This window comes from Ornithorhynchus anatinus, chromosome 7, assembly GCF_004115215.2.
Source record: "Ornithorhynchus anatinus isolate Pmale09 chromosome 7, mOrnAna1.pri.v4, whole genome shotgun sequence".
Lineage (NCBI taxonomy): Eukaryota > Metazoa > Chordata > Mammalia > Monotremata > Ornithorhynchidae > Ornithorhynchus > Ornithorhynchus anatinus.
Window position 1 is genome coordinate 68,352,841 of NC_041734.1, and position 24,495 is coordinate 68,377,335.

General features: G+C 54.1%; 1 protein-coding gene across 3 annotated transcripts in view; it reads left to right on the plus strand.

Annotated features, from left to right (window-relative positions):
* Nucleotides 1-24,495, plus strand: part of ANKS1A (ankyrin repeat and sterile alpha motif domain containing 1A) — a 160,874-nt gene that overhangs the window by 69,093 nt on the left and 67,286 nt on the right. For 2 of the 3 annotated variants that reach the window (XM_029068156.2, XM_029068157.2), the window contains exons 3-9: nt 3,310-3,466; nt 5,100-5,162; nt 15,503-15,799; nt 17,753-17,828; nt 18,115-18,216; nt 18,348-18,446; nt 22,109-22,314. In XM_029068156.2, coding sequence (XP_028923989.1) covers nt 3,310-3,466; nt 5,100-5,162; nt 15,503-15,799; nt 17,753-17,828; nt 18,115-18,216; nt 18,348-18,446; nt 22,109-22,314 — 1,000 coding nt within the window. The remainder of the gene's footprint in view (nt 1-3,309; nt 3,467-5,099; nt 5,163-15,502; nt 15,800-17,752; nt 17,829-18,114; nt 18,217-18,347; nt 18,447-22,108; nt 22,315-24,495) is intronic. The other variant, XM_029068158.2, reaches the window with a different exon arrangement.

Below are 24,495 nucleotides of genomic sequence, written 5' to 3' on the forward strand. Positions count from 1 at the left end.
CTTCACTTCTCTGGGCCTCAGTTCCCTCATCTGTAAAATGGGGATTAAGATTGTGAGCCTCACATGGGACAACCTGATGGCCCTGTATCTGCCCCAGCGCTTAAAACAGTGCTCTGCACATAGTAAGCTCTTAACAAATACCAACAGATACCAACATTGTTATTATCATTGAGATCCCCAGATTCTCCCCCGCCATCACATTTCAGCTGTGGGATTCGACGACTTAATCATTACGGTACTTCCTGTGTGCCAAGCACCGTTCTAAGCACTGAGCTTGATACAAGCTAATCAGGTTGGACACATCGCTATCCCACAAGGGGCTCACGCTCTTAATCCCCATTTCGCAGGTGCGATAACTGAAGCCCAGAGGAGTGAAGTGACTTGCCCAAGGTCACACAGCAGATACGTGGCGGAGCCGGGATGAGAACCCAGTTCCTTGTGACTCCCCAGCCTGTGCTCCATCTAGCCACGCCGCTTCTCCCGGGAGCCTTTTACCCGAGTTGCTCACCACTCCCAGAATGGCCAGAGTTCACCAGGTTTTCCTTCCTCCAGTGGAGAGGGAAGGAGGGGAAGAAAAAAATCCAGTTGGGAGGAATGTTGGGTCCCGCTGAACGTTGGGTCCCAGCCGCCTCTGGTCTCTGAGGAGAACAGAAAGGGGTCGGTACATTTCTGTCCCCTGCGGGGCCGGAATCGAAAGCAGAAAGAGACGCTACCTTCAGGGCAGGTGCGTATCTCTTCTGCCTCCCTGAACTCCGAGAGGAAATAGCCAGCTCCTGGAGCCACGGTTTTCCAGGTCCAGGAATTTGCATTCTTTTATAACTACCCCAAGTGCTTAGTACACTCCGAGCGCTTAGTACAGAGCTATGCACACAGTAAGCGCTCAATAAATACGAATGAATGAATACGGCGCCTGGCATACGTAAACGCTTAACCAACACCACAGTCGTCATCAAATTAATATTATCTGACCACTGCTCTTAGCGGGGCTTTTTTAAAAACGGTATCTGTTTGGTGCTTCTGATGTGTCAGGCATCGTACTAAACAGTGGGGTAGGTCTGTGATAATCAGGGTAATAATAATAATAATAATGTTGGTATTTGTTAAGCGCTTACTATGTGCAGGGCACTGTTCTAAGCGCTGAGGGAGATACAGGGTAATCAGGTCGTCCCACGTGAGGCTCACAGTCTTAATCCCCATTTTCCAGATGAGGTCACTGAGGCACAGAGAAGTGAAGTGACTTGCCCGCAGTCACACAGCTGACGAGTGGCAGAGCCGGGATTAGAACCCATGACCTCTGACTCCCAAGCCCGGGCTCTTTCCACTGAGCCACGAGTCACAGTCCATGTCCCACAGGGGGCTCCCAGTGACGGTCCTTAATTTCCAGAAGAGGGAAGTGAGGCCCAGAGAAGTGAAGTGACTTGCCCGAGGTCACGCAGCCGAAAAGCGGAGGAGCCGGGATTAGAACCCAGGTCCTTCTGACTCCCAGGCCCGTGCTCTCCCCACTAGGCAACTGCAGCTGACCCCTTCGACCCTCTCCCTGCTGGCCAAGAAGCTTCTTCCTGCTCCCGCATTTTAGGGCCATAATACTAATAATAATTGCGGTATTTGTTCAGCGCTTACTCTGTGCCAGGCACGGGGGTGGATGCAAGCAAATCGGGTCGGACACGGTCCCTGTCCCACGTGGGGCTCACGGTCTCAATCCCCATTTTACAGTTGAGGTCACCGAGGCCCAGAGGAGTGAAGTGACTCGCCCAAGGTCACGCAGCAGACACGTGGTGGAGCCGGAAATGTAGTAACCCCTTTCTTGTCCCCTCAGAGACCAGAGGCAGCTGGGACCCAGCGTTCTGCGGGAGCTGACTATCCAGTTCCTTCAGCCCTCCTGTATTCACTTCTTTGTATTCACTCATTCAGTCGTATTTATTGAGCGCTTACTGAGCGCAAAGAACTGTACTAAGTGCCTGGGAGAGTACGATATGAAAACAGACACATCCCTGCCCCCACACAAGCTCCGAGTCTAGAGGGGGAGACAGACACTAATATAAATAAAAAGACAAGTAAATAAACGTACTCATTCCCTCTCCTCTGGCGGCGGCGTCTTATGCTGTCGAGTCGTGTCCGACCCACAGCGACGCCGTAGACGCATCCCTCCCGCAACGCCCCACTTCCATCTGCGGTCGTTCTAGTAATAATAATAATGTTGGTAGTCGTTAAGCGCTTACTATGTGCCAAGCACTGTTCTAAGCACTGGGATAGATAGAAGGTCAGCAGGTTGTCCCACGTAGGGCTCACAGTCTTCATCCCCATTTTACAGATGAGGTCACTGAGGCACAGAGAAATAATAATGTTGGTAGTTGTTAAGCGCTTACTATGTGCCAAGCACTGTTCTGAGCGCTGGGGAGATACGAGGTCATCGCGTTGTCCCACGTAGGGCTCACAGTCTTCATCCCCATTTTACAGATGAGGTCACTGAGGCACAGAGAAGTGAAGTGACTCGCCCACAGTCACACAGCTGACAAGTGGCAGAGCTGGGATTCGAACCCAAGCCCTCTGACTCCCAAACCCAGGCCCTTGGCACTAAGCCACGCCGCTCCGTAGCGTATCCATAGAATTTTCTTGGTAAAAATCTGGTTTACCGCTGCCTCCGTCCACGCAGTAAACACGTGTCCGCCCTCGAGTCTCTTCCGTGCCGCCGCTGCCCAGCACAGGGGAGTTTTGACTTGTAGCAGATTGCTTTTCACTCGCTAGCCACTGCCCAAGCTAGGAATGGAATGGGTAATAATAATAACGTTGGTATCTGTTAAGCGCTTACTATGTGCGGAGCACTGTTCTAAGCGCTGGGGGAGATACAGGGTAATCAGGTTGTCCCACGTGAGGCTCACGGTCTTCATCCCCATTTGACAGCTGAAGGGACTGAGGCCCAGAGAAGCGAAGTGACCCGCCCACAGTCCCACAGCTGACAAGTGGCAGAGCCGGGATTCGAACCCACGATCTGTGACTCCCAAGCCCGGGCTCTTTCCACTGAGCCACGCTGCTTCCCGGCTTGACTCTCCCTCCCATAGTCGTGACTGGTAGAGGCCTGGAAACTCTCCGGGCGCCACCCTGAGAGGGGCCCGCCCCACCGGAGGACGGAAAAGCCCGTGAACTCCGGCCACTCCGGGAGCGGAGCCTCCCAGGCCCGTGCCCCGTCCACTTCGCCGTGCTGCTTCCCCGACCGGGGCCAAGATGAGGGCGGGCGGGCGGGCCGGGGAGTCGAGCGGGCCGGAACGTCTCGAACCGCGGAAGGCTGAGCCCGCGCCCTCTGTGTTTCAGGGACGTGGTGGAGGTGCTCCTGCGGAACGACGCCCTGACCAACGTAGCGGACTGTAAAGGCTGCTATCCGCTCCATCTGGCCGCCTGGAAGGGAGACGCCCAGATAGTGAGGTTGCTCATCCACCAGGGCCCCTCCCACACCAAAGTGAACGAACAGGTCGGAACGCTCTCCCGCTCCCTCCGCCGGGCTTCCGCTCGGGCTCCGGCCCCCCGCCTCTTCCCCCACCCTAAAAAACGGCCCAGAAGAATGGCCGAAATCATCCTCTCCCGCTTCCAGGGTTTCCCCACGACTGTGGCCCAGATCGGGGGCCTCCGGGGGATTGGTGAAGGAGTGCTCCCCGCGGGGCTATCCCTCCCCGGGGCCGGTTATCCCCTCCCTGCATCCCGCCCCGGCCTTTCCCTCCGTCTCCCGTTGTCTGAGAGAGGGCGGTGTCGCTCTCCGTCGCTGGCGGTATTCAGGAGAAGCTTGCTTCTACAGTAATCCCTTTGGCCCCGTTCTCCCGGGGGCTCGGGCGATCCTGGCTCCATCGTAGATAGTAATGATAATGGTATTGAAGCGTTTACTATGTGCCAAGCACTGGTCTAAGCGCTGGGGTAGATGCAGGGTGATCGGGTTGTCCCACGTGGGGCTCACGGTCTTAATCCCCGCTTTCTGAGGGGATAACTGAGGCACAGAGAAGTGAAGTCACCCAACAGACAAGTGGCGAGGCCGGGATTGACCCCCCCCCCCCCCCCGGTCCTCTGACTTCCAAGCCCGCGCTCTAGCCGCCAGGACGTGCTGCTTCTCCGGGAAACGTGGAGTTCTCTGGGAAATGGACGTGTTGGGCTTCCCTAAGGCGAAGTCACGCCGAGCTGACCCACGAGGGCCTCCCCGAGCCCAGAAAGGTTGACGGTCCTAGCGGAGGGAGAGTCCGGTTGGCCGGGGGGTCCCAGACTTGCAGTCATGCCGAGCTCTGACCCGGGGGCCCCGGGTTGGATTCCTGGACGCTCCCACCCCGTGGCTTCCTCCTTCCTCCTCCCCCGCTTCCTCCCCCGCGGTCTGCCCCGCAGCGGGCGGCCTCCTCCGTCTCTCGGTCGGCCCGCCCGGCCTGTCCGTTTTCCCCCGTTCTTACCTCACGCTGAGCGGAAGCGACCTTCAGGCTGGAGCCTGGGAGCCACCAATCTGGCGGACGAAGCCCGTTCCGTTCAGAAGGTTTGGGTTTGAGTGGCCTACGTCGACCACCCGCCTCTCCCCCACTCCGCCTAAGCGTAGGCTTTTTAATTGCCTTTCGGTCCTAAAATAAGCCCAAGAAGACAACGTTTCACAGCTCTCTCTTGCTCTCTCTCTCTCTTTCTCGCTCCCCATCACAGTTCAGGGTGGTTGTCCCCAGGGGCCCCAATCCCAGTGGCCGGGAGCCAGGCTGGGTTTGTTTTTTAAGTCGTGGCTGAATCCACCCCCAAACCAGCCTGCACCGTGCGGTATCCTGCCGCCAGCCTCTGGTGCTTATCCAACCCGACGAACCGCTCTGCTCTGCCAGCCCGACGGGTGTAGAGGAGGGGAGGGTCCCGGGGGAGGATCCCCGTAGCTCTCGCAGGCGGCACAGGTCGGAAATCCAGCCGGTCGGCGTAGGGAGCGGCCCCGGGGGGTTCCCGGCCGGCTCCCCGCGCCGGGAGCGGCCCCGGCCAAGCCGCCCCCCGGGGGAGACCTTCGCCCCGTCCCGTGACGTCCGGGCCTCTCGGGGCTGCTTGTGCTGTGTTGCTGTATCTCATCCATTTCATCGTTATGTTTTCTTTTCCTCTCCTTTTTGTAGAGTGCTCTTGAGATCAGAGACCTCAAAAAGTACGGCCCCTTTGACCCTTATATCAATGCCAAGGTGTGTACTTTGTTGCCAGGTTTTCTCTGCATCGTCGCTCCCAGCTTCCCCCACCCCCGCCCGCCCCCGGCCCCCAAACGATTCTCGCCTGCATCGCGCCCCGTGAGGAGTGCTGGCCTCACTCCGGCTGATGACCGTTCCGGCCCCCATCTGCGGATGGGAGGGTTAAAATGCAGTGGTGGCGGTGGTGGTCGTCCCGGTGGTGGTTTTCGTTTGCTTTTCCTAAATCGAAACAGGCTCTGGGGAGAATCTCAAAACGGAAAACCGTGGAGCAGAAAGAAAGTTGGGCCCATTTTCCGTTTTACCTAGCCCTGGGGTTTTCAGATAGTTCTCGGGAGGAGTGGGGAGAAAGAGGCAAACCTTTAGGAAATTAACATTTTAAATAAAACGAGCAATGGTTGACTCTCTCTTTTTTTACAACTGCCAAAAGAATGATGCGTCTTCTCCCCACGCTGTTTGGCATCTAAGATTTTCCCAATTTCCCTCACAAAGAGAGCGTGACTTTTTTGGTTTTGTTTTTTTCTGTCTTTTTCGCTCGTAGGATCCTAAAACCTACGGTGGTAGGAGGAGAAAAGGGACGAGGGCAGCCGTGCCAGGCTTTTTAAATGCTCTGTGTCTCGCTCACGGCCTCCGTCTCGTTCTGTGAAGTCTGTGCCTTTGTGTCTCCGGCTTTTAGTTCTCGGTCTTCTGTCCCTTGTGCTCATCCCTTTGCTTCTCCTTTAGCTTCGTGATTCCTGACTGCCAACGGGCAGCGGGATCAGGGCCGGTGCTTCATCACCCAAGCTGAGCAGTCAACGAAGCGGATGAAAGAGTCCCTTAGTTCTCTGGGCCCGTCCACTACAGAGGGAAACTCAGTGGTTCGATAGTTAGCTTTTCTTTAGACACCTGCCGCGTTGGAGTTATATTTATAGCGAGGCTGGAGGCAAGGGATGGCTGAAGATCCCTGTTGATTTGTGGTGGGGCACGGTTCCTCTCTTCTACTCATCAGAGAGACTTTTTTTCATACGGGGAACTAAGGCAAACAGCATGGCCTAGTGGACAGATGACGACGATGGTATTTGGTGAGCGCTCACTGTGTGCCGAGCACTGTTCTCTGCACTGGGATGGATATAGGGTGATCAGGTTGTCCCACGTGGGGCTGGCAGTCTTTATCCCCATTTTCCAGATGAGGTTACTGAGGCACAGGGAAGTGAGGCGACTTGCCCGAAGTCGCACAGCCGACGAGTGGCGGAGCCGGGATTAGAACCCACGACCTCCGACTCCCGAGCCCGGGCTCTTTCCACTAAGCCACGCTGCCCGGGAGTCAGAAGGAACTGGGTTCTAATCCCCGGCTCCGCCACTTGTCCGCTGGGTGACCTTGGGCAAGTCACTTCAGCTCTCTGTGCCTCAGTTACCTCATCTGTCAGATGGGGATTTAAGACCGTGAGGCCCATGTGGGACGGGGACCGTGTCCAACCTGATTAGCTTGTATCTACCACAGCACTTAGAACAGTACTTGACACATAGTAAGCGCTTAACAAATGCCATCTTTATTATTATTATCATTATTATTATGGTATTTGTTAAGCAGTTACGCTGTATTAAGCGTTGGGGTGGATATAAGCTAATCAGGTTGGACACGGTTCATGTCCCAAAAGGGGCTCAGAGTGTTCATTCCCATTTTACAGAGGAAGTAACTGAGGCACCGAGAAGTGAAGCAATAATAATAATAATAATGATGTCGGTATTTGTTAGGCGCTTACTATGTGCCGAGCACTGTTCTAAGCACTGGGGTAGATACAAGGTAATTAGGTTGTCCCATATGAGGCTCACAGTCTTAATCCCCATTGGACAGATGAGGTCACTGAGGCACCGATAGGTTAAGTGACTTGCCCAAAGTCACACGGCTGACGAGTAGCGGAGCCGGGCTTAGAACCCATGACCTCTGACTCCTAAGCCCGTGCCTTTCCATTGAGCCACGCTGCTTCTCGACTTGCCCAAGGTCACACAGCAGACAAGTGGGGGAGGCAGGATTAGAACCCGGGTCCACCCGAGGCCCAGGCCCCTACTCTATCCCCTGGGCCACACTGCTTCTCAAACTTTCCCCTTTCTGACTGGAGCCCACCAGGCTGGCAGGAACCTCGACCTTCCTGGGTTGACTTTAACGTGAAGGTGACACATGAGCCTCAAGCTTAAAGGTCGGTGGTATTACGAAAAGCAGCGTGACTCAGTGGAAAGAACCCGGGTTTGGGAGCCAGACGTCATGGGTTCAGATCCCGGCCCTGTTGCTCGTCAGCTGGGTGACTTCGGGCAAGTCACTTCACTTCTCCAGGCCTCAGTTCCCTCATCTGTTAAATGGGGATGAAGACTGTGAGCCCCACGGGGGACAACCTGATCATCTTGAATCCTCCACAGCGCTTAGAACAGTGCTTTCCTTGTAGAAAGTGCTTAACAAATGCCGCCATTATTATTATTATTATTGTTATTATTCTGAGGTCAGGGCTCTCCTTGGTCTGCTTAGGGGGACTCTGGGCATCGTTATTCTGGGCAGTGATTTAACCCCGGTGAAACACCTTCCGTGCCGTAGGCCTGGAAATCCATCTAGGAAGCACTGTGAAGTCAGCGGGTCGAGAAGAGCTTGGTGTCAGCAGAGTCTTTTGGTTTTTTGGGGTCCTTTTAAATGTCTTTTTCTTCCTCTAGACTGTAAGCTCGTTATGGTCAGGAACATATCTGCTAATTCTTTTGTATTGTACTCCCCCGAGCGCTTAGTGCAGTGCTCTGCACATAGTAGGTGCCCAATAAATACGATTGATTTTTATGATATTTGTTCAGCACTTACTCTGTGCCAGGCACTGTAGTAGTAATAATGATGATGATTGAATTTGTTAAGCGCTATGTGCCAAGCTCTCTTCTAAGCACTGGGGTAGATACAAGGTAATCAGGCTGTCCCACGTGGGGCTCACAGACTTAATCCCCATTTTACAGATGAGGGAACTGAGGCACAGAGAAGTCAAGTGACTTGCCCAAGGTCACACAGCTCATAAGCGGCAGAGACGGGATTAGAACTGTACTAAGCGCTAGGGTAGCTACAGGATAATCGGGCTGGACACAGTCCCTGTCGCGCATGAGGCTCATGGTCTTAATTTGCATTTTACAGATGGGAGAACCGAGGTACAGAGAAGTTAAGTTACTTGGCTAAGGTTACACAGCAGGCGAGTGATGGAACTGGGATTAGAACCCAGGTCCTCTGTCAGCCAGGCTGGCCACGCTAGGCCACGCTGCTTCTCAGCCTGGCTTGGAAGTCAGAGGTCATGGGTTCGAAACCCAGCTCTGCCACTTGTCAGCTGTGACTGTGGGCAAGTCACTTAGCTTCTCTGTGCCTCAGCTCCCTCATCTGTGAAATGGGGATTAAGACTGTGAACCTCACGAGGGACAACCTGATGACCCTGTATCTACCCCAGCGCTTAGAACAGTGCTCGGCACATAGTAAGCGCTTAAATACCAACATTCTTCTTCTCATAGGTGGGATTTTATTCTAATTACTGGCTCTGGGAGGCTTGGGGAAACGTCTCTCTTTTCCCAGCTGCAAAATAGGTAGCAGAATACGGCTTAATTCCCCCAAGGTCCTATCCTGGTTCTGTAGCGTTTTTTTTTTTTTAACTGGAGTTTGGAATCGGGACGGTTTTTGTGCCAAAGAGGCATCGGGGGAAGGATCGTTGATTCAGTCTGGATAGAGTGGCAAATTGGTATATCTGACTTCTTTCCCACCCAGCCAACTCCATCCGAAAAGGCCTGGAGCCGAAGGGGGGGACTCACCAAGAGAGTTGTGTGGCAATGAATTGCTCGTCTCCCTTCCTTGGCACCAAAGAAGGGAGCTAGTTACTAGCTAATTATAGCCAGAGGAGGGAAGCCTGTTGTCTCGCAGGGAGAACCTGCTACTCCACTAGAAAACAATGTGTTCGCACTACTAGAAAACAATATGTTCGCACCCGCGCGCACTCTCTCTCTCTCCCCTTTCTTTAATTGTCTTTGGGAAAGCAGCTGGGGCTCCTAGCGTAAGAGAAATCGGAAAAATGCCGTCTCCACCCAGCTCATCAGGCAGTCTTATGATTGCCAGAAATCCATTTGAGGGTTTGGTCCTCTCGGGCCCACGTAGAAATGAAGGGCCGTCATTTTTCCCCCCCGGGGACACAGGGCGACCCTGTGCTCACCCTCCCCAGGGGGGTGGGGAAGGAAGACCCCAGAATGTGGGTGTGAACGAGCCTCCTTTGGGGGATGTGGGAACTCCCAAGGCCGATACCTCGACCTGCTCTCTAGTTTACACCTCCCAGCTTGCCTTAGGGTTTTCAGAGAGTGATTCATTTTGCTCTTTGGTTGCACATATGATTTTCATTTTGAAGTGGTCGAGGCTGGAAACTGTGCCCGGAGTAATAATAGTAATTGTGGAATTAAGCACTCACTATGTGCCAATGACTGTAATAAGCGTTGGAGGAGATGCAAGATAGCCAGGTCCCACCTGGGGCTCGCAGTCTAAAGGGGAGGGAGAGTAGGTGTTGAATCCCCATTTTGCAGATGAGGGAAGTGATTTGCCCAAGGTCACGCAGCAGAGAAGGGGAGGGAGCTGAGATTAGAACCCAGGTCCTCCGATTCCCAGACTCAACCGGGCCGTGCTGCTTCTCAGCGTTAAAGGGAGATGAGCTATATATGATCACATAAACAAGTGTATATAAAATACACGGATTCTGCACGTGCAGTCCTGACCTCTCTCCTCTCCAGTCTTGCATTTCATCCTGCCTTCCACTTGGGTGTCCCGCCGCCACCTCAAACTTAACATGTCTGAAATCAAATCCCACCCAAACCTTGTCGTCCCCGAGATTTTCCCCATTATTAGATAACACCGCTGCGTGCAGAGAGCTGTACCGAGTACTTGGGAGAATACAGCAGAGTTGGGAGAGGGGGAGGCAGATATTAATTTAAAGAAATTACAGTAAGCACTCAGTAAATGCCACTGATTGACTCTTTGGTTGCATAAGTGACTGCCGATGGGTTGACTTGGCCGGGAAGATGGGAAATTAATACCTCCTAGAGGAGAGGGCTTTTCAGAAAGGCTGGGGGAGAAGGCGGGGAATGTGGTTTGGAGGAAGCTGAGACGGGAGGAGGGATTTCCAGGCAGGGGATAGAGAGTAGCCATGTCGTTGGTCCAGTGGAAAGAACAGCGCTCTGGGAAGGAGGTTATCGGCTCTCTCTTTTTTTTATAATGGTATTTGATAAGCATTTACTCTATGCTGGGCACTGTACTAAGCGCTGGGGTAGAACACAAGCTAATCAGGTTGGACCCAGTTCCTTTCCTACATGGGGCTCACAGTCTTAATTCCCGTTGTGTAGATGAGGTAACTGAGGCACAGAGAAGTGAAGTGACTTCCCTAAATTCACACAACAGACAAGTGGTGGAGCCGGGATTAGAATAATAATAATAATAATTATGGCATTAAGTGCTTACTGTGTGCCAAGCACTGTTCTAAGCGCTGGGCTAGATAAAGGTAATCAGGTTGTCCCACGTGGGGCTCACAGTCTTAATCCCCATTTTACAGATGAGGTAACTGAGGCACAGGGAAGTTAAGTGCCTCGTCCAAGGTCACACAGCAGATGAGTGGCAGAGCCGGGATTAGAACCCGCGTCCTCTGACTCCCAAGCCAGTGCTCTTTCCGATAAGCCACGCTGCCTCTCTAGGCCCTTTTGGCTGTCAGGCCCGTGTTCTATCCACAAGGCTTCGCTGCATGGGTCTCGCGTGTTAAAAAACAACAGACAAGCCCAAAATCCTGCTTGTGGACTTGACGGTGGGTTGCATTCCTGAATTCTGTACCCCCGGGAGGAAGATGGCCAGAAGGAAAAGAGAGTGTGCGTGGCCCAGTGCAAACCTCCATCCCTTGAATAAGTTCATTCATTGAATAGTATTTATTCATTCATTCATTCAATCAATAGTATTTATTGAGCGCTTACTATGTGCAGAGCACTGTACTAAGCGCTTGGAATGAACAAGTCGGCAACAGATACAGTCCCCGCCGTTCGACGGGCTTACGGTCTAATCGGGGGAGACGGACAGACGAGAACGATGGCGATAAATAGAGTCGAGGGGAAGAACGTCTCGTAAAAACCGATGGCGACTAAATAGAATCGAGGCGATGTACATTTCGTTAACAAAATAAATAGGGTGATGAAGATATATACAGTCGAGCGGACGAGTACAGTGCTGAGGGGATGGGAAGGGAGAGGGGGAGGAGCGGAGGGAGATGGGGGGAAAAGAGGGTTAAGCTGCGGAGAGGTGAGGGGGGGTGGTAGAGGGAGTAGAGGGAGAAGAGGAGCTCGAGTCTGGGAAGGCCTCTTGGAGGAGGTGAGTTTTAAGTAGGGTTTTTGAAGAGCGCTTACTATGTGCAGAGCACTGTACTAAGCGCTTGGAATGAACAAGTCGGCAACAGATAGAGACAGTCCCTGCCGTTTGACGGGCGCACGGTCTAAACGACCGTAATCGAATAAGTTCCTTCGGTCAAGCTCTCAGCCCTTTCATTCATTCATTCAATCGTATTTATTGAGCTCTTACTGTTTGAAAGCGCTGTACTAAGCGCTTGGGAGGGAACATGGGCAAGTCACTTGGCTTCCCTGTGCCTAAGTTCCCTCATCTGTAAAATGGGGATTGAGACTGTGGGCCCCACGCGGGACAGGGATTGTGTCCAACTTGATTTGCTTGTAATAATAAAATAATAATAATGGTATTTGTTAAGCGCTTACTATGTGCCAGGCACCGTACTAAGTGCTGGGGAGGGTATAAACAAATTGGATTGGACACAATCCCTGTCCCACATGGGCCTCACAGTCTCATTCCCCATTTTACAGGTGGGGGAACTGAGGCCCAGAGAAGTGAAGTGACTTGCCCAAGGTCACACAACAGACAAGTGGCGGAGCCGGGATGAGAACCCCCGACTTTCCGACTCCCAGTCCCGGGCTCTAGCCTCTACGCTATGCTGCTTCTCTTAGCACCCCAGCGCTTAGTACAGTGCCTGGCACTTAGTAAGCGCTTAACAAATCCCATTATGATGATGATGATTATTATTATTAATAATAATTCCCTGCCCACAACGAGCTGACAGTCTAAAGTAATCTCTACAGTCCTGAGATTTGAAGGCCAAGGCTCATCCGCTATATCCGACTACGGACGCGGAAATCTATAAAGTAAATAGATGGGAAGCAGCGTGGCTCAGTGGAAAGAGCCTGGGCTTCGGAGTCAGAGGTCATGAGTTCGACTCCCGGCTCTGCTACTCGTCAGCTGTGTGACTGTGGGCGAGTCACTTCACTTCTCTGGGCCTCAGTGACCTCATCAGTAAAATGGGGATTAACTGTGAGCCTCACGTGGGACAACCTGATGACCCTGTATCTACCCCAGCGCTTAGAACAGGGCTCTGCACGTAGTAAGCGCTTAACAAATACCAACATTATTATGATCCCTGCTGGAAAGTAGCTTACCATCTAGCAGAGGAGACGGACCCAGAACGAATTTCTTGATAGGAGGAAGAAGATAAAGAGGATGGGTTGGAAGCAGCGTAGCCTAGTGGAAAGAGCCCGGGCCTGGGAGTCCGAGGATGCGGGTTCTGATCCTGCCTCTGCCTCCTGTCTGCTGGGTGACCTTGGGCAAATCACTTGACTTTTCTGTGCCCCAGTTACCTCCTACGTAAAACGGGGATTAAGACTGTGAGCCCCGTGTGGGACGGGGACTGGGTCCGACCTCGTGTTTATCCCAGCGCCTAGAACAATGCTTGGCACAGAGTCAGCGCTTAACAGATACCATAATCATTATTATTATGTTGAGGAGATAATGCTGAGGTAACGGGGTGGATAAGATGGGTATAGGAGTGTTTCAGGAAGTTGAGGTGTGCCTCAGTGGTCGGCTGGCTCAGAACAACTGATGTGGTCATTGGGGGTGGACAGGACAAGGGGAGATCGGAAAAGAATGGGAAAAGGCCTCTTGGAGGAGATGTGATTTCATAAGAGCTGTGAAGGTGGGGAGAACTAATGTCCGTTCGATCCGAAGTGGGAGGGCATTCCAAGCGGGAGGAAAGGTGCGAGCGAGAAGCCGGGGCACGGCGAGACGAGAACAAAGTCACAGGCGGTGGAGGCAGGGGTGAGAGGAGTGAAGAGTGCGAGCTGGGATGTGGGAAGACGAGAGCCGATCGAGTGCCTTAAAGCCAGAGGCGGGTGATTCCTCCCGAGGCAGAGCCAAGGAGAAATGAGTCCCCAACCTTCAGCAGTCACTCTCTTCTGGGAGATCGGTAGTAGATCAGTCTTTTGGCGTGACTTGCCGCGCATTAATAAAAAAGGGCACCAATGGGTATAATTTGGAAATCGAAACGATTCTTCAGGCCTCTCGGGGATTAAGGCGGCCAACTTTGTTTTTCTCAGTCCGTACCGGGTTGGGGCCAGTCCAGCAAAACTGACCAAATCTGGTTAGCAAGAAAAGGGGGGGGGACAAAAAAGCTCACCGGTGACCCTGTGTCTCCCGGATTGATGGAATCCAGGTTCGCTGGCATTAGTAGACTGTTTCTCTCCCCCGGTCCCCGAAAGGTGCTTGCCAGTAGGCAAGGACTGGTGTCCTCGGGGCACCCGCCTTTAACCCCAGCGGCTGTTTCACCTGGGCTTTGTCACTGACCTCCGTGCACCCCCTCTGTTTAACGCTGAGGCTGGCTTGGCTCCTCCTGCGTGTCTGTGTCCGTTTTCTCTGCATGAAGCTGTCGCCCGCCCCGTCTGTCCTCATTTCACCGTTTGAGTTTTCTCCACCCGTGAACTCTGTCCTCAGGGACCCAGCTTCCGGCCGCTATGGATCCTCCCGGTGTATTTCACTTAGCTGGGGGGGGAAACAGACCCAACGACGATGCAGTCAGATGCCAATCTAAAGCTGACGGAATTGCACGCGTGATTTGGGTAACCCTTGGGTGGGAATTAACCCGTGGAGAGATTGAAGGCAGTCGCGAAGTCTCCGATCTCGACTGTTGAAATGTGCAAAATGTTGAGGCCGGAAGGGTGTCCCCCACCCCTAGCCCCCTGCCCCAGTCCCACCACACTTTAGAGTGGTGAAGTGAAACACCTCTTGGAAGATTCAATTCTCCCCCACCCCCGGAAATTATCTGAGGAAGAGCCTGGGAGAAAAGAGAAAACTTGGAGATTCCATCCCATCGGCTGTAGTTTTATTTGCCGTCGGTCACAGGGGATAAAAAAGTAGCGCAAATATGGGGCTACTGATAAAAGCTCCAGCCAGTCAGTCCCTTTTATTGAGCACTTACTGGGTGCAGAGCACTGTATTGAGCGCCTGGGCGAGTACTCTATAACAATATAACAGACCCATTCCCCGCCCGCAGTGAGCTCGCCATGCTGCTCCCCTACGGGCTCTGCGGTCGAAAGAACGTTGAACTCGGGGTGGTGGAACCCGAAGGGAGGGAATCGGGGGCCATTTTGCACCTCGCACCACCGAACGCCGGGAAACGAGGTTGTAAATGACTGACCGGCAAACGGCGGCTCTGCGCTAAACTTGATCCCGGGTTGCCCGCGTTAACGGTTCCGGCTTTTGCCCGCGGCAACGGTCTGAGCCCGCCGCCTTTCTCGGCGGCGGAGCCGAAGCGGCCGGCCGCCGATGGGCGGAAATGCTTACGGCCGCTCCGCTCGATGTCTTTAACACGGTTTGCCGCTCTCTTTGCATGCTGGAAGCTTCCCCGATTCTTCCGCCTTGCTGAAGAACGCGTGCTCGGGTGTGGAAGTGGCGGGGCCGCTCCGTAACTCTAGGATCGGAGAGCCGTAGTTTTTCGAGAAGCAGAGACCATCCCGTCAAACCATTTGAGGTTTAAATGAAAGCAACGGCCCCGAGCGTTTCGATCGGGACTCGACATCACCGTCACTAGAATTTATTGAGCGCTTACGGTGGGCAGAGCACTGTACTAAGCGTTTGGGGGTGTACAGTACACCGGATTTGATAGACCCGTCCCCTGCCCACGGGGAGCTTTCGGGGTGTCGGTCTCCCCCACCTTCTCCTTTGCTCTAAGCACCGAAAGCGGGGGCACCGTTCAGTTTAATACTACAGCATCCCTCCTGGAGTGACGGTTTCCGGCAACTTCCCGGCGCAGGAGTAAACCACCCCCGGGGCAGCGGGCTTGGGAAATGGCCCGGATTCCGAGTCGGTGTCTCGAGGCGCCGGGCCTGCCGTTGTCTGCCTCATTTAACGTCGAGCGGTTCGGCCCGCCTCCCGCCTCGGAGCCCGGACTCGGGGCCGAGGGAGTTCCCTCTCCCCCGTGACGGTCTGGCCCGCTCTGTTCGCCCTCCAGAACAACGACAACGAGACGGCCCTGCACTGCGCGGCTCAGTATGGCCACACGGAGGTGGTCAGGGTCCTCCTGGAGGAGCTGACGGACCCCACCATGCGCAACAACAAGTTCGAGACGCCGCTGGACCTGGCCGCCCTCTACGGGAGGCTGGACGTGGTGAAGCTGCTGCTCAACGCCCACCCCAACCTCTTAAGCTGCAACACTAAGAAACACACCCCCTTGCACCTGGCCGCCCGCAACGGCCACAAGGCCGTGGTCCGAGTCCTTCTGGACGCCGGGATGGACAGCAACTACCAGGTAGAGGTGCCGGAGCGGGTCCGGGCCCGTGGAGGCGAGGCCCGGAAACCCCCCCGCCCCGCCGGCCGGGCTCCGCTTCTGTGTGGCACTGCCTCCTTGCATTGCTTCTGTCCGTCACGCGGTCGTCCCCTGGGGCACCGGGAGGCCGGCGAACCCCCTCGACCCACGCGGACCTCTCCCCCGCCTGCCGGACCCTTCTCTGGGTGCCCCGGCCGTCCTGGGGACCCTTGGTTCGTTCATTTATTCGATCGTATTGCCTGAGCTGTCACTGCGTGCAGAGCACTGTACTCCGGGAGAGGACGATGTAACAGTGAACGGACACATTCCCCGCCCGCAACGAGCTTACCGTCAGGAAAGGTGGCGCTGCCGGAGCAGGCCCGGTTGCCTCCAGAATCTGCCGGGGGACGGGCGGCGGCCTCAACCCTTTATCTCCCGGGACATTAACGCAGCCTTCCCTGCCACTGGAAACCTCCAAATTCTTCTCCTTGCCCAGATGGAGCCGAGCAACCGTAAAACCTCCCTGTCGTTCCATTCGATGGTATTTACCGAGCGCTTGCTGTGTGCAGGGCACTGTACTAAGCGCTTGGAGTGTACAATCCGGCAACAGATAGAGACGATCCCTGCCCGGCGACGGGCTCAAGTCGAATTGCACTGTAAAACGGGGATTAAAAGTGTGTGAGCCCCACGTGGGACAACCTGATTACCCCGTATCTCCCCCAGCGCTTAGAACAGTGCCCGGCACCTAGTAGGCGCTTAACAAATACCAACAGTATTAACATTATTATTAAACGGGGGAGACAGCAAAGCAAAATGGAACAAAACGAGACATCATCATCAAGAGAAATAGAATCAAGGGGATGTCTACCTCATTTACAAAATAAATAGGGTAATAACTAATATATACAGATACGCACAGTGCCGAGGGGAGGGGAAGGGAGAACTGGGAGCCGTTCCCCGGTTTGGTGGCACGGCCCCGATCTTTACGAGCCTTTTTTCACTTACCATGTGCCGGGCACTGTATTCGGCACTGAGGTAGGTAGAAGCTAATCAGGCTGGACACGGCCCCTGTCCCACATGGGGCTCACAGTCTTAATCCCCGTTTTACGTTTGGTGAAACTGAAGCTCAGAGAAGTGAAGTGACTTGCCCGAGGTCACACGGCGGGCAGGCGGCGGAGCTTGGATTGGGACGCAGGTCCCTCTGACTCCCGGGCCCGGCCTCTTTCCTCTAGGCCACGCCGCTTCTCTGCGGTTCCAGACTAAAACTTTCAGGTTGCAAGCGTGGCAGGATAGGTGTTGCCTAGAAAAGGTCTCTGGCAGGCCGGCCCAACCACCCCCTATTCCAATAATAATAACAGTCGTGGCATTAAGTGCTTACTATGCTTACATTGTTCTAAGCACTGGGTTGGATACAAGCAAATCAGATTGGACACAGTCCCCGTTCCACATGGGGCTCACGATCTTAATCCCCATTTTACAGATGAGGCGACCGAGGCCCAGAGAAGCGACTTGTCCAAAGTCGTACAGCAGACACGTGGCAGAGCCGGGATTAGGACCCAGATCCTTCTGACTCCCGGGTCCGGCCTCTGCCCTCTAAGCCACGCTGCCGCCCCGTTCCCACCTGTCCCTGGGTCCCCTTGCCCCGGACCCGGGGCCACCGACACCGGCCCAGCCCGCCCTACGGGACGGTCTCCGGCTCCCATTTCAAAAGCCACCGGGGGCCCGGCGGCGGATTGTCTTTCAGGCAAGGGCAGAGGCTCCCGGGGCCGGTCGAGGCGCCGCGGGGAACTGGGCAGAGAGACGGGGCCGGCCGGCTTCCGGGCGGATCGTTCCCCTCCCTCCCTCCCGTGTGTCCGCGCGTGATCGGTCTGAGGTCTCCGTTCGCACGGCCAACCAGCCGGAGCCCACCGATGCGCATCCTCGGACCCCCGCACTGAGTTCTCGTTTGCTTTCCAGACGGAGAAGGGCAGTGCTTTGCATGAGGCTGCTTTGTTTGGCAAGACTGATGTGGTGCAAATCCTGCTGGCTGCAGGTGAGAGGTTGTAGCGCTCCTGACCCCAACGGCTCGGGGGGCGGGGGCGGGGAGCCACCGGGAGCCACCCCGGAGGGGGTCGATCCCCCCCCCCGCCTCGGCCGCAGATGTCTCCGTACGTCCGCTCCGGTCGACGGTCCCTTCCGGCCCGTCCCTCCGGAAAGCCCGAAGCCCGGCTCCGCGGGGAGAGCGCCCGCGACGCCGGAAGCGGACGCCCGCTTGCCAGAGATGGTCCAACGATGGTCCCGAGAAGGCCCTCCCCACCCCTCCTTCCGTGTGCCCGCAGGGATCGACGTGACCATCAGGGACAATCGGGGGCTGACGGCGCTGGACACCGTGAGGGAGCTGCCCTCTCAGAAAAGCCAACAGATCGCAGCACTCATCGAAGGTGGGCACCCGCCGGAGGGAAGCCCGCTCTTTGGGCGTGGAGGGAGGGGTGGGCCGGCGGGCCGGGAAAGAACGTGGCGGGGTGTTGCGGGGGGAGCCGCTGTAGCGGAGCTGGCCTTCCTTTCCGTGTAGGTCACACGATGGGGAAGAAGGCTAAAGAAGCAGACAGGCCCGCTCCCGCCCAGCCCCAGCTCATCCCCATCGGGGACCTGGCCGTCCGAAAACCCCAAGGTAAGGAGGCCGACCCCGCCTCGGGCTGCCCGCCGGAGCCTGATCAACTGGGGGGCCAGAGGGTCCGAGTCTCCTTTTTTTCTTTGGTATTTAAGCGCTTACTACTACGTGCTGGGGGGTATAAGGTAATCAGGTTGTCCCACGTGGAGCTCACAGTCTTAATTCCCATTTTACAGATGATAACTGAGGCAAGGGGAAGTTAAGTGACTTGCCCAAGGTCACCCAGCTGCCAAATTGGCGGAGCCACGATTAGAACCCGTGACTTCTGACTCCCGAGCCCGGGCTCTTTCCACTGAGCCACGCTGCTTCTCCGCCCATCCTAGAGAGACGCCGCCTTTCCTCCACCCCGCCGCCTCATGTCGGCATGGGGAGCACGTGCCCGCCATCGCTCAGGCCATGCGGTCCCCAGCCCAAAGGGAAGTAACCCGGAAAGCAGCATGGCCCAGCGGATAAAACGCAGACCCGGAAGTCGGAAAGACCCGAGTTCTAATCCCGGTCCCACCACTTGGCAAGTCACTTCTCTGCGCCTCAGTTACCTCATCGGTACAACGGGGATCGAGACTGTGAGCCCGATATGGGACAGGGACCGTGTCCAACCTGATGAGCTTGTATCTCCCCTGGGGTCTGGCACATAGTAAGGGCTTTAACCTACCGGAAGAAAAATAACCAAGTTTGCCCTGTGGGTGACAAGGAAATGGTCACTGAACCCGTGAGGTTGGCGTTTCCGTGCTAAGTCCCCTCTGTGCTCACGGGCATTTTCTCCCATCGTCGGCTTGTCGGGATAGAAGGCCCGAGTCGTCTCCGACTCCCAAATCCCGATGGGAACCCCCTGCTCTTAGCAGCTCTCCAGGCAAAGAGGTGTCCACGCCCATCTCGGGGAATGGGCTCCGAGCCACAGTTGGGCCCGGAGGATCCCCGCACTGGATGAGGGAGTCACTCAGTGGTATTTATTGAGCGCTTGCTATGTGCAGAGCACTGGACTAAGCACTCGGGAGGGTACAAAACAGTAGACTTGGTAGAAATGTTCCCTGCCCTCAAGGAGCTTACGGTCCTAGTGGGAATCTCTTGAAAGGGTTAAGAGGGAAGCGGCAGGGCCTGGTGGAAGGAGGATTGGCCTGGGAGCCAGAGGATTCATTCAGTCGTATTTATTGAGCGCTTACTATGTGCAGAGCACTGTGCTAAGCGCTTGGAATGGACAATTTGGCAACAGATAGAGACAATCCCTGCCCAGTGAAGGGCTCGCAGTCTAAGCGGGGGAGACAGACAGCAAAGCAAAACAGAGCAAAACAAAACCAAATCAACATCATCACGATAAATAGAATCAAGGAGGTATACACTTTATTAAGAAAATAAATAGGGTAATAAATAATATTTACAAATGAGCGCAGTGCTGAGGGGAAGGGGAAGAGCAGAGGGGAAGGGGAGCAGAGGGAAAGGGGGGGCTCAGTCTGGGAAGGCCTCCTGGAGGAGCTGAGCTCTCAGTAGAGCTTTGAAGAAGGGAAGAGATCTGGATTCTAATCCCACTTACCTGCTGCGTGACCTTGAGCAAGTCACTTCACTTCTCTGTGCCGCAGTTTCCTCATCCGCAGAATGGGGGTTCAGTACCTGTTCTCCTTCCTAGTTATAATGTGAGTCCATGTGGGACCTGGTTATCTTCTGTCTGCCCCAACACTTAGTTCAGTGCTCGATACTTAGTAAGCGCTTAAAGGATACCACAGTGAGCTCATTATGGGCCGGGAATGTGTCAGTTTATTGTTCTTTTGTACCCTCCCAAGCAATTAACACAGTGTTTTGCGCACAGAAAGAGCTCATTCAATATTGAACGAACGAATTATCAATAATAGTACTAATGATTACCACTATTATTATTATTACTTTGAGCTGTCCGCCTTGCCTTCGTCCTCGGCATCATCCTTCCTTTCAGAGCACTTGCAGCGTGTGGCTGGTGTTCGGAGGCAGGGACTAGGCAGGTGCGAGTGGCCGGCGTTTTCGAAGATCGATTCCTGGGCATCCCCCTGGGAGAGGGGAAAAAGGGAAACGTATGAGCGGGAGAAGGAAAAAAACAGAAGAGCCAAGAGGTTTTCCAACACCTGCTTTGGCGAGCCTTCCCCCTCTTCCGTATCTGTTCTGCAGAGAGATGTAGCAACGGTTTAACATAGGGTCGAAGAGTCGTCACGTTGGTACTCAAGCAAGACGGAGTGTTTTGACTACCCTCTGTCTCCAGAGCCCTGGGTAGACTGTAAGCTCCCTGTTGGCCAGGGATTGCATTTAGCATTTTTTTTTAATGGTATTTGTTAAGCACTTATTGTGTGCCAGACACTGTACTGAGCCCTGGGGTAGATACAAATAATTGGTTTGGACACAGTCCCTGTCTCGCATAGGATCACACTTTGTATCCCCGTTTTATTCATTCAATAGTATTTATTGAGCGCTTACTATGTGCAGAGCGCTGTACTAAGCGCTTGGAATGTACAAATCGGTAACAGATAGAAACAGTCCCTGCCCTTTGACGGGCTTACGGTCTAATCTGCTCCTCCCCCTCTCCCTTCCCATCCCCTCAGCACCGTACTCGTCTGCTCAACTGTATATATTTTCATCACCCTATTTATTTTGTTAATGAGATGTACATCGCCTTAATTCTATTTATTTGCTATTGTTTTAATGAGATGTTCATCCCCTTGATTCTATTTATTGGTATTGTTCTTGTCCGTCCGTCTCCCCCGATTAGACTGTAAGCCCGTCAAAGGGCAGGGACTGTATCTGTTACCGATTTGTACATTCCAAGTGCTTAGTGCAGTGCTCTGCACATAGTAAGCGCTCAATAAAGTCTACTGAATGAATGAATAATCGATGGGCTTACGTCTAATCGTGTCACTGCGGGTCAGAGACGACTCCACGGCATAAAACAACACTAGCTATAATTCATTTTAATGTCTGTCTCGCCCATTAGAGAGAGACTATATGCGTGATAACATACACCCAAACTAAAATCTGTAGATTCTCTTCCAGAAGGAAGAAATGGATGGATTTGAGTTCTTCCGTCTTCTGCTTCGCTGCCATGTGCCTCTTCTTTTCTTTCCTCCTTACTCTTCCTTTGGTAGGGGGCAGGCGTATCTAGGATCACACGTTATATACCTGTTTTACAGATTAGGGCATTAAGGCACAGAGAAGTACAGTGACTTGCCCACACTCACACAGCAGACAGGTGGTGGAGTCGGAATTAGAACCCAGGTCCTCCGACTCGCAGGCCCGTACGCTATTAGAGAAGCAGCCTGGCTCAGTGGAAAGAGCACGGGCTTTGGAGTCAGAGGTCATGGGTTCGAATCCCGGCTCGGCCATTTGTCAGCTGTGTGACTGTGGGCAAGTCACTTAACTTCTCGGTGCCTCAGTTACCTCGTCTGTAAAAGGGGGATTAAGACTGTGAGCCCCACGTGGGACAATTTGATTCCCTTGTGTCTCCCCCAGCGCTTAGAACAGTGCTCGGCACATAGTAAGCGCTTAACGAATACCAACATTATGATTATTATTATCCACTAGGCTTCGCTGCTTCTCCGGTGTTGTCATACTTTCCCGAGCACGGAGTGCGGTGCTCCGCGCCCGGTAGGTGCTCAACAAATCCCAGGGGTCGATGAATCGACTGACTGTTGGATTGCTCTCCTCAGCACCCACAGGGGACGTAGAGAGAGCCGTGAGCGAGCTCTTCATCGACTTTGACGTCAGGTCCGAGGACGAGTGTCCCTACGAGGCCCTGTACAACGCCATCTCCTGCCACTCCCTGGACAGCACGGCCAGCGGCAAGTCTTCCGACCGAGACTCCGGAAATAAGGAGGCCGAGGCGGCCGGCGGGAAAGCAGCCGGAGCCGCTCCAGTACGTAGCCCGGGCCGGGGATCTGGCGGGGAGCCCAGGGCTTTGGGCTGGGTGGGCTGGGTCGGGGCGCCTGGGCCTCTGGGGTGGAAATGAAACTGAGGTCTAGTGGGTAGAGCATGGGGCCTGGGAGTTAGAAGGACCCGGGTTCTAATCCTGACCCCGCCACCTGTCTGTTAGGTGACCTTGGGCAAATCACTTCTCCAGGCCTCAGTTTCCTCATCTGTAAAATGGGGGTTAAGACTGGGAGCCCTCTGTGAGACAGGGACCGCGTCAAACCCGACTGGCTCGTATCTTCCCCGGCGCTTAGAACGGCGCCCGGCACAGAGTAAGCCCAAAATAAATTCAACTATTATTATTATTATTCTTATTAATAGTAATGATGGCGTTTGTTAAGTGCTTACTATGTGCCAAGCACCGTTCTAAGCGCTGGGGTAGATATAAGGTGAATCGGGTCCCCCGTGGGGCTCCCAGTCTTCATCCCCATTTTACAGATGAGGTAACTGAGGCGCAGAGAAGTTAAGTGACTTGCCCAAAGTCACACAGCTGACAAGCGACGGAGCCGGGATTAGAACCCACAACCTCTGCTCCCAAGCTTCTGCTCTTTCCACTGAGCCTTGTGACACAGGGTCTTGGGTGGTCCCAACCGGCTTGTGACCTGGGGGGATCTCACTGCTGTGTCATTATGTGGAGTGGGAGAGGGAAGGAAGAGAGAGAGGAATTTAAGGAGGGAATTTCCATTCCGTAAATACCCCCTCCCGCCTCCCCTCACCACCCCGCAACCTTCCCACCAGGCTGGTTGTCCTGGGCCTCGCATTCCCCTAGAGACGACCCTGAGGAGAAGAATTCATTCATTCATTCATTCAATAGTATTTATTGAGCGCTTACTATGTGCAGAGCACTGTACTAAGCGCTTGGGATGAACAAGTCGGCAACAGATAGAGACAGTCCCTGCCGTTTGACGGGCTTACGGTCTAATCGGGGGAGACGGACAGAAGAATTGAGTGGATTGGCCCTGGAGCCGCCCCTTCTCTTCCTAGTCAAATGCTGACGTCTCTCTTCTCGCTTAAGTCTTTGGTCTCTGGTTTGGAGGGGGCCACGTTACAGTTTCCAAAACTCTTGCCCTTGGGGATGCCAGTCACTCACTTTTCTGTGCGATGGGGAGCTAATGAGACAGGGCTTAGGAGCGCCAGGCAGGCTTTGAAGAGCGAGCCTGGCAGAAATACCTCGTCTGCGGTCTCCTTCGCCTTGTTTGGGAACTCCTCGCTCTTTTCAGCCTGGTTTGGGAGCCCTCGAGTTTGGTCGGGGACCTGGATTGGGCGACGTTGGGAGTCTGGTCCCCAGATCTCCCCCTCCCAGCTGGAAATTCAGGTGGCTCGCCGCCCCCTCTGGCCCCTTGGAGGTGCCACCTGTTTTTCCTCATTTCTTTTTATGGTATTTGTTAAACGTTTGCTATGCGCCAGGTACTGTATTAAAGCGTTAGCTAGGGTAGAAGCAGCGTGGCTCAGTGGAAAAGAGCCTGGGCTTGGGAGTCAGGGGTCATGAGTTCGAATCCCGGCTCTGCTACTCGTCAGCTGTGTGACTGCGGGCGAGTCACTTCACTTCTCTGTGCCTCAGTGACCTCATCTGTAAAATGGGGATTAACTGGGAGCCTCACGTGGGACAACCCGATTATCCTGTATCTACCCCAGCGCTTAGAACAGTGCTGTGCACATAGTAAGTGCTTAACAAATACCAACATTATTATTTTTATTAGATGCAAGCTGATCTGGTTGGACCCTTGTGAGCTGTGGGGTCTCCCTCTGCTGGCCCCAGGTTTTTTTTAGTTGTTTTTTTTTAGTATTCCCGGTCGTCTCCACCTTTCATCCCTTTCATTCGTTGTCGTATTTATTGAGCACTTAGTAGGTGCAGGGTAATATACTAAACGCTTGGGAGAGCATAATACAATAAAAGGACACATTCCCTGCCCACAGTGAACCTAGAGTCTAGAGTGGGGGAGACAGATATTGATATAAATAAATGACAGATATGTACTGAAGTGCTGTGAGGCCGGTAAGAGGGAAGAACAAAGGGAGCAAGTCAGGGCGACGCAGAAGGGAGTGGGAGAAGAGGAAAGCGGGGGAGGCTTAGTCTGGGAAGTCTTTGAAGGTGGGGAGAGTTAGTTGTCTGTCGGATTTGAGGAGG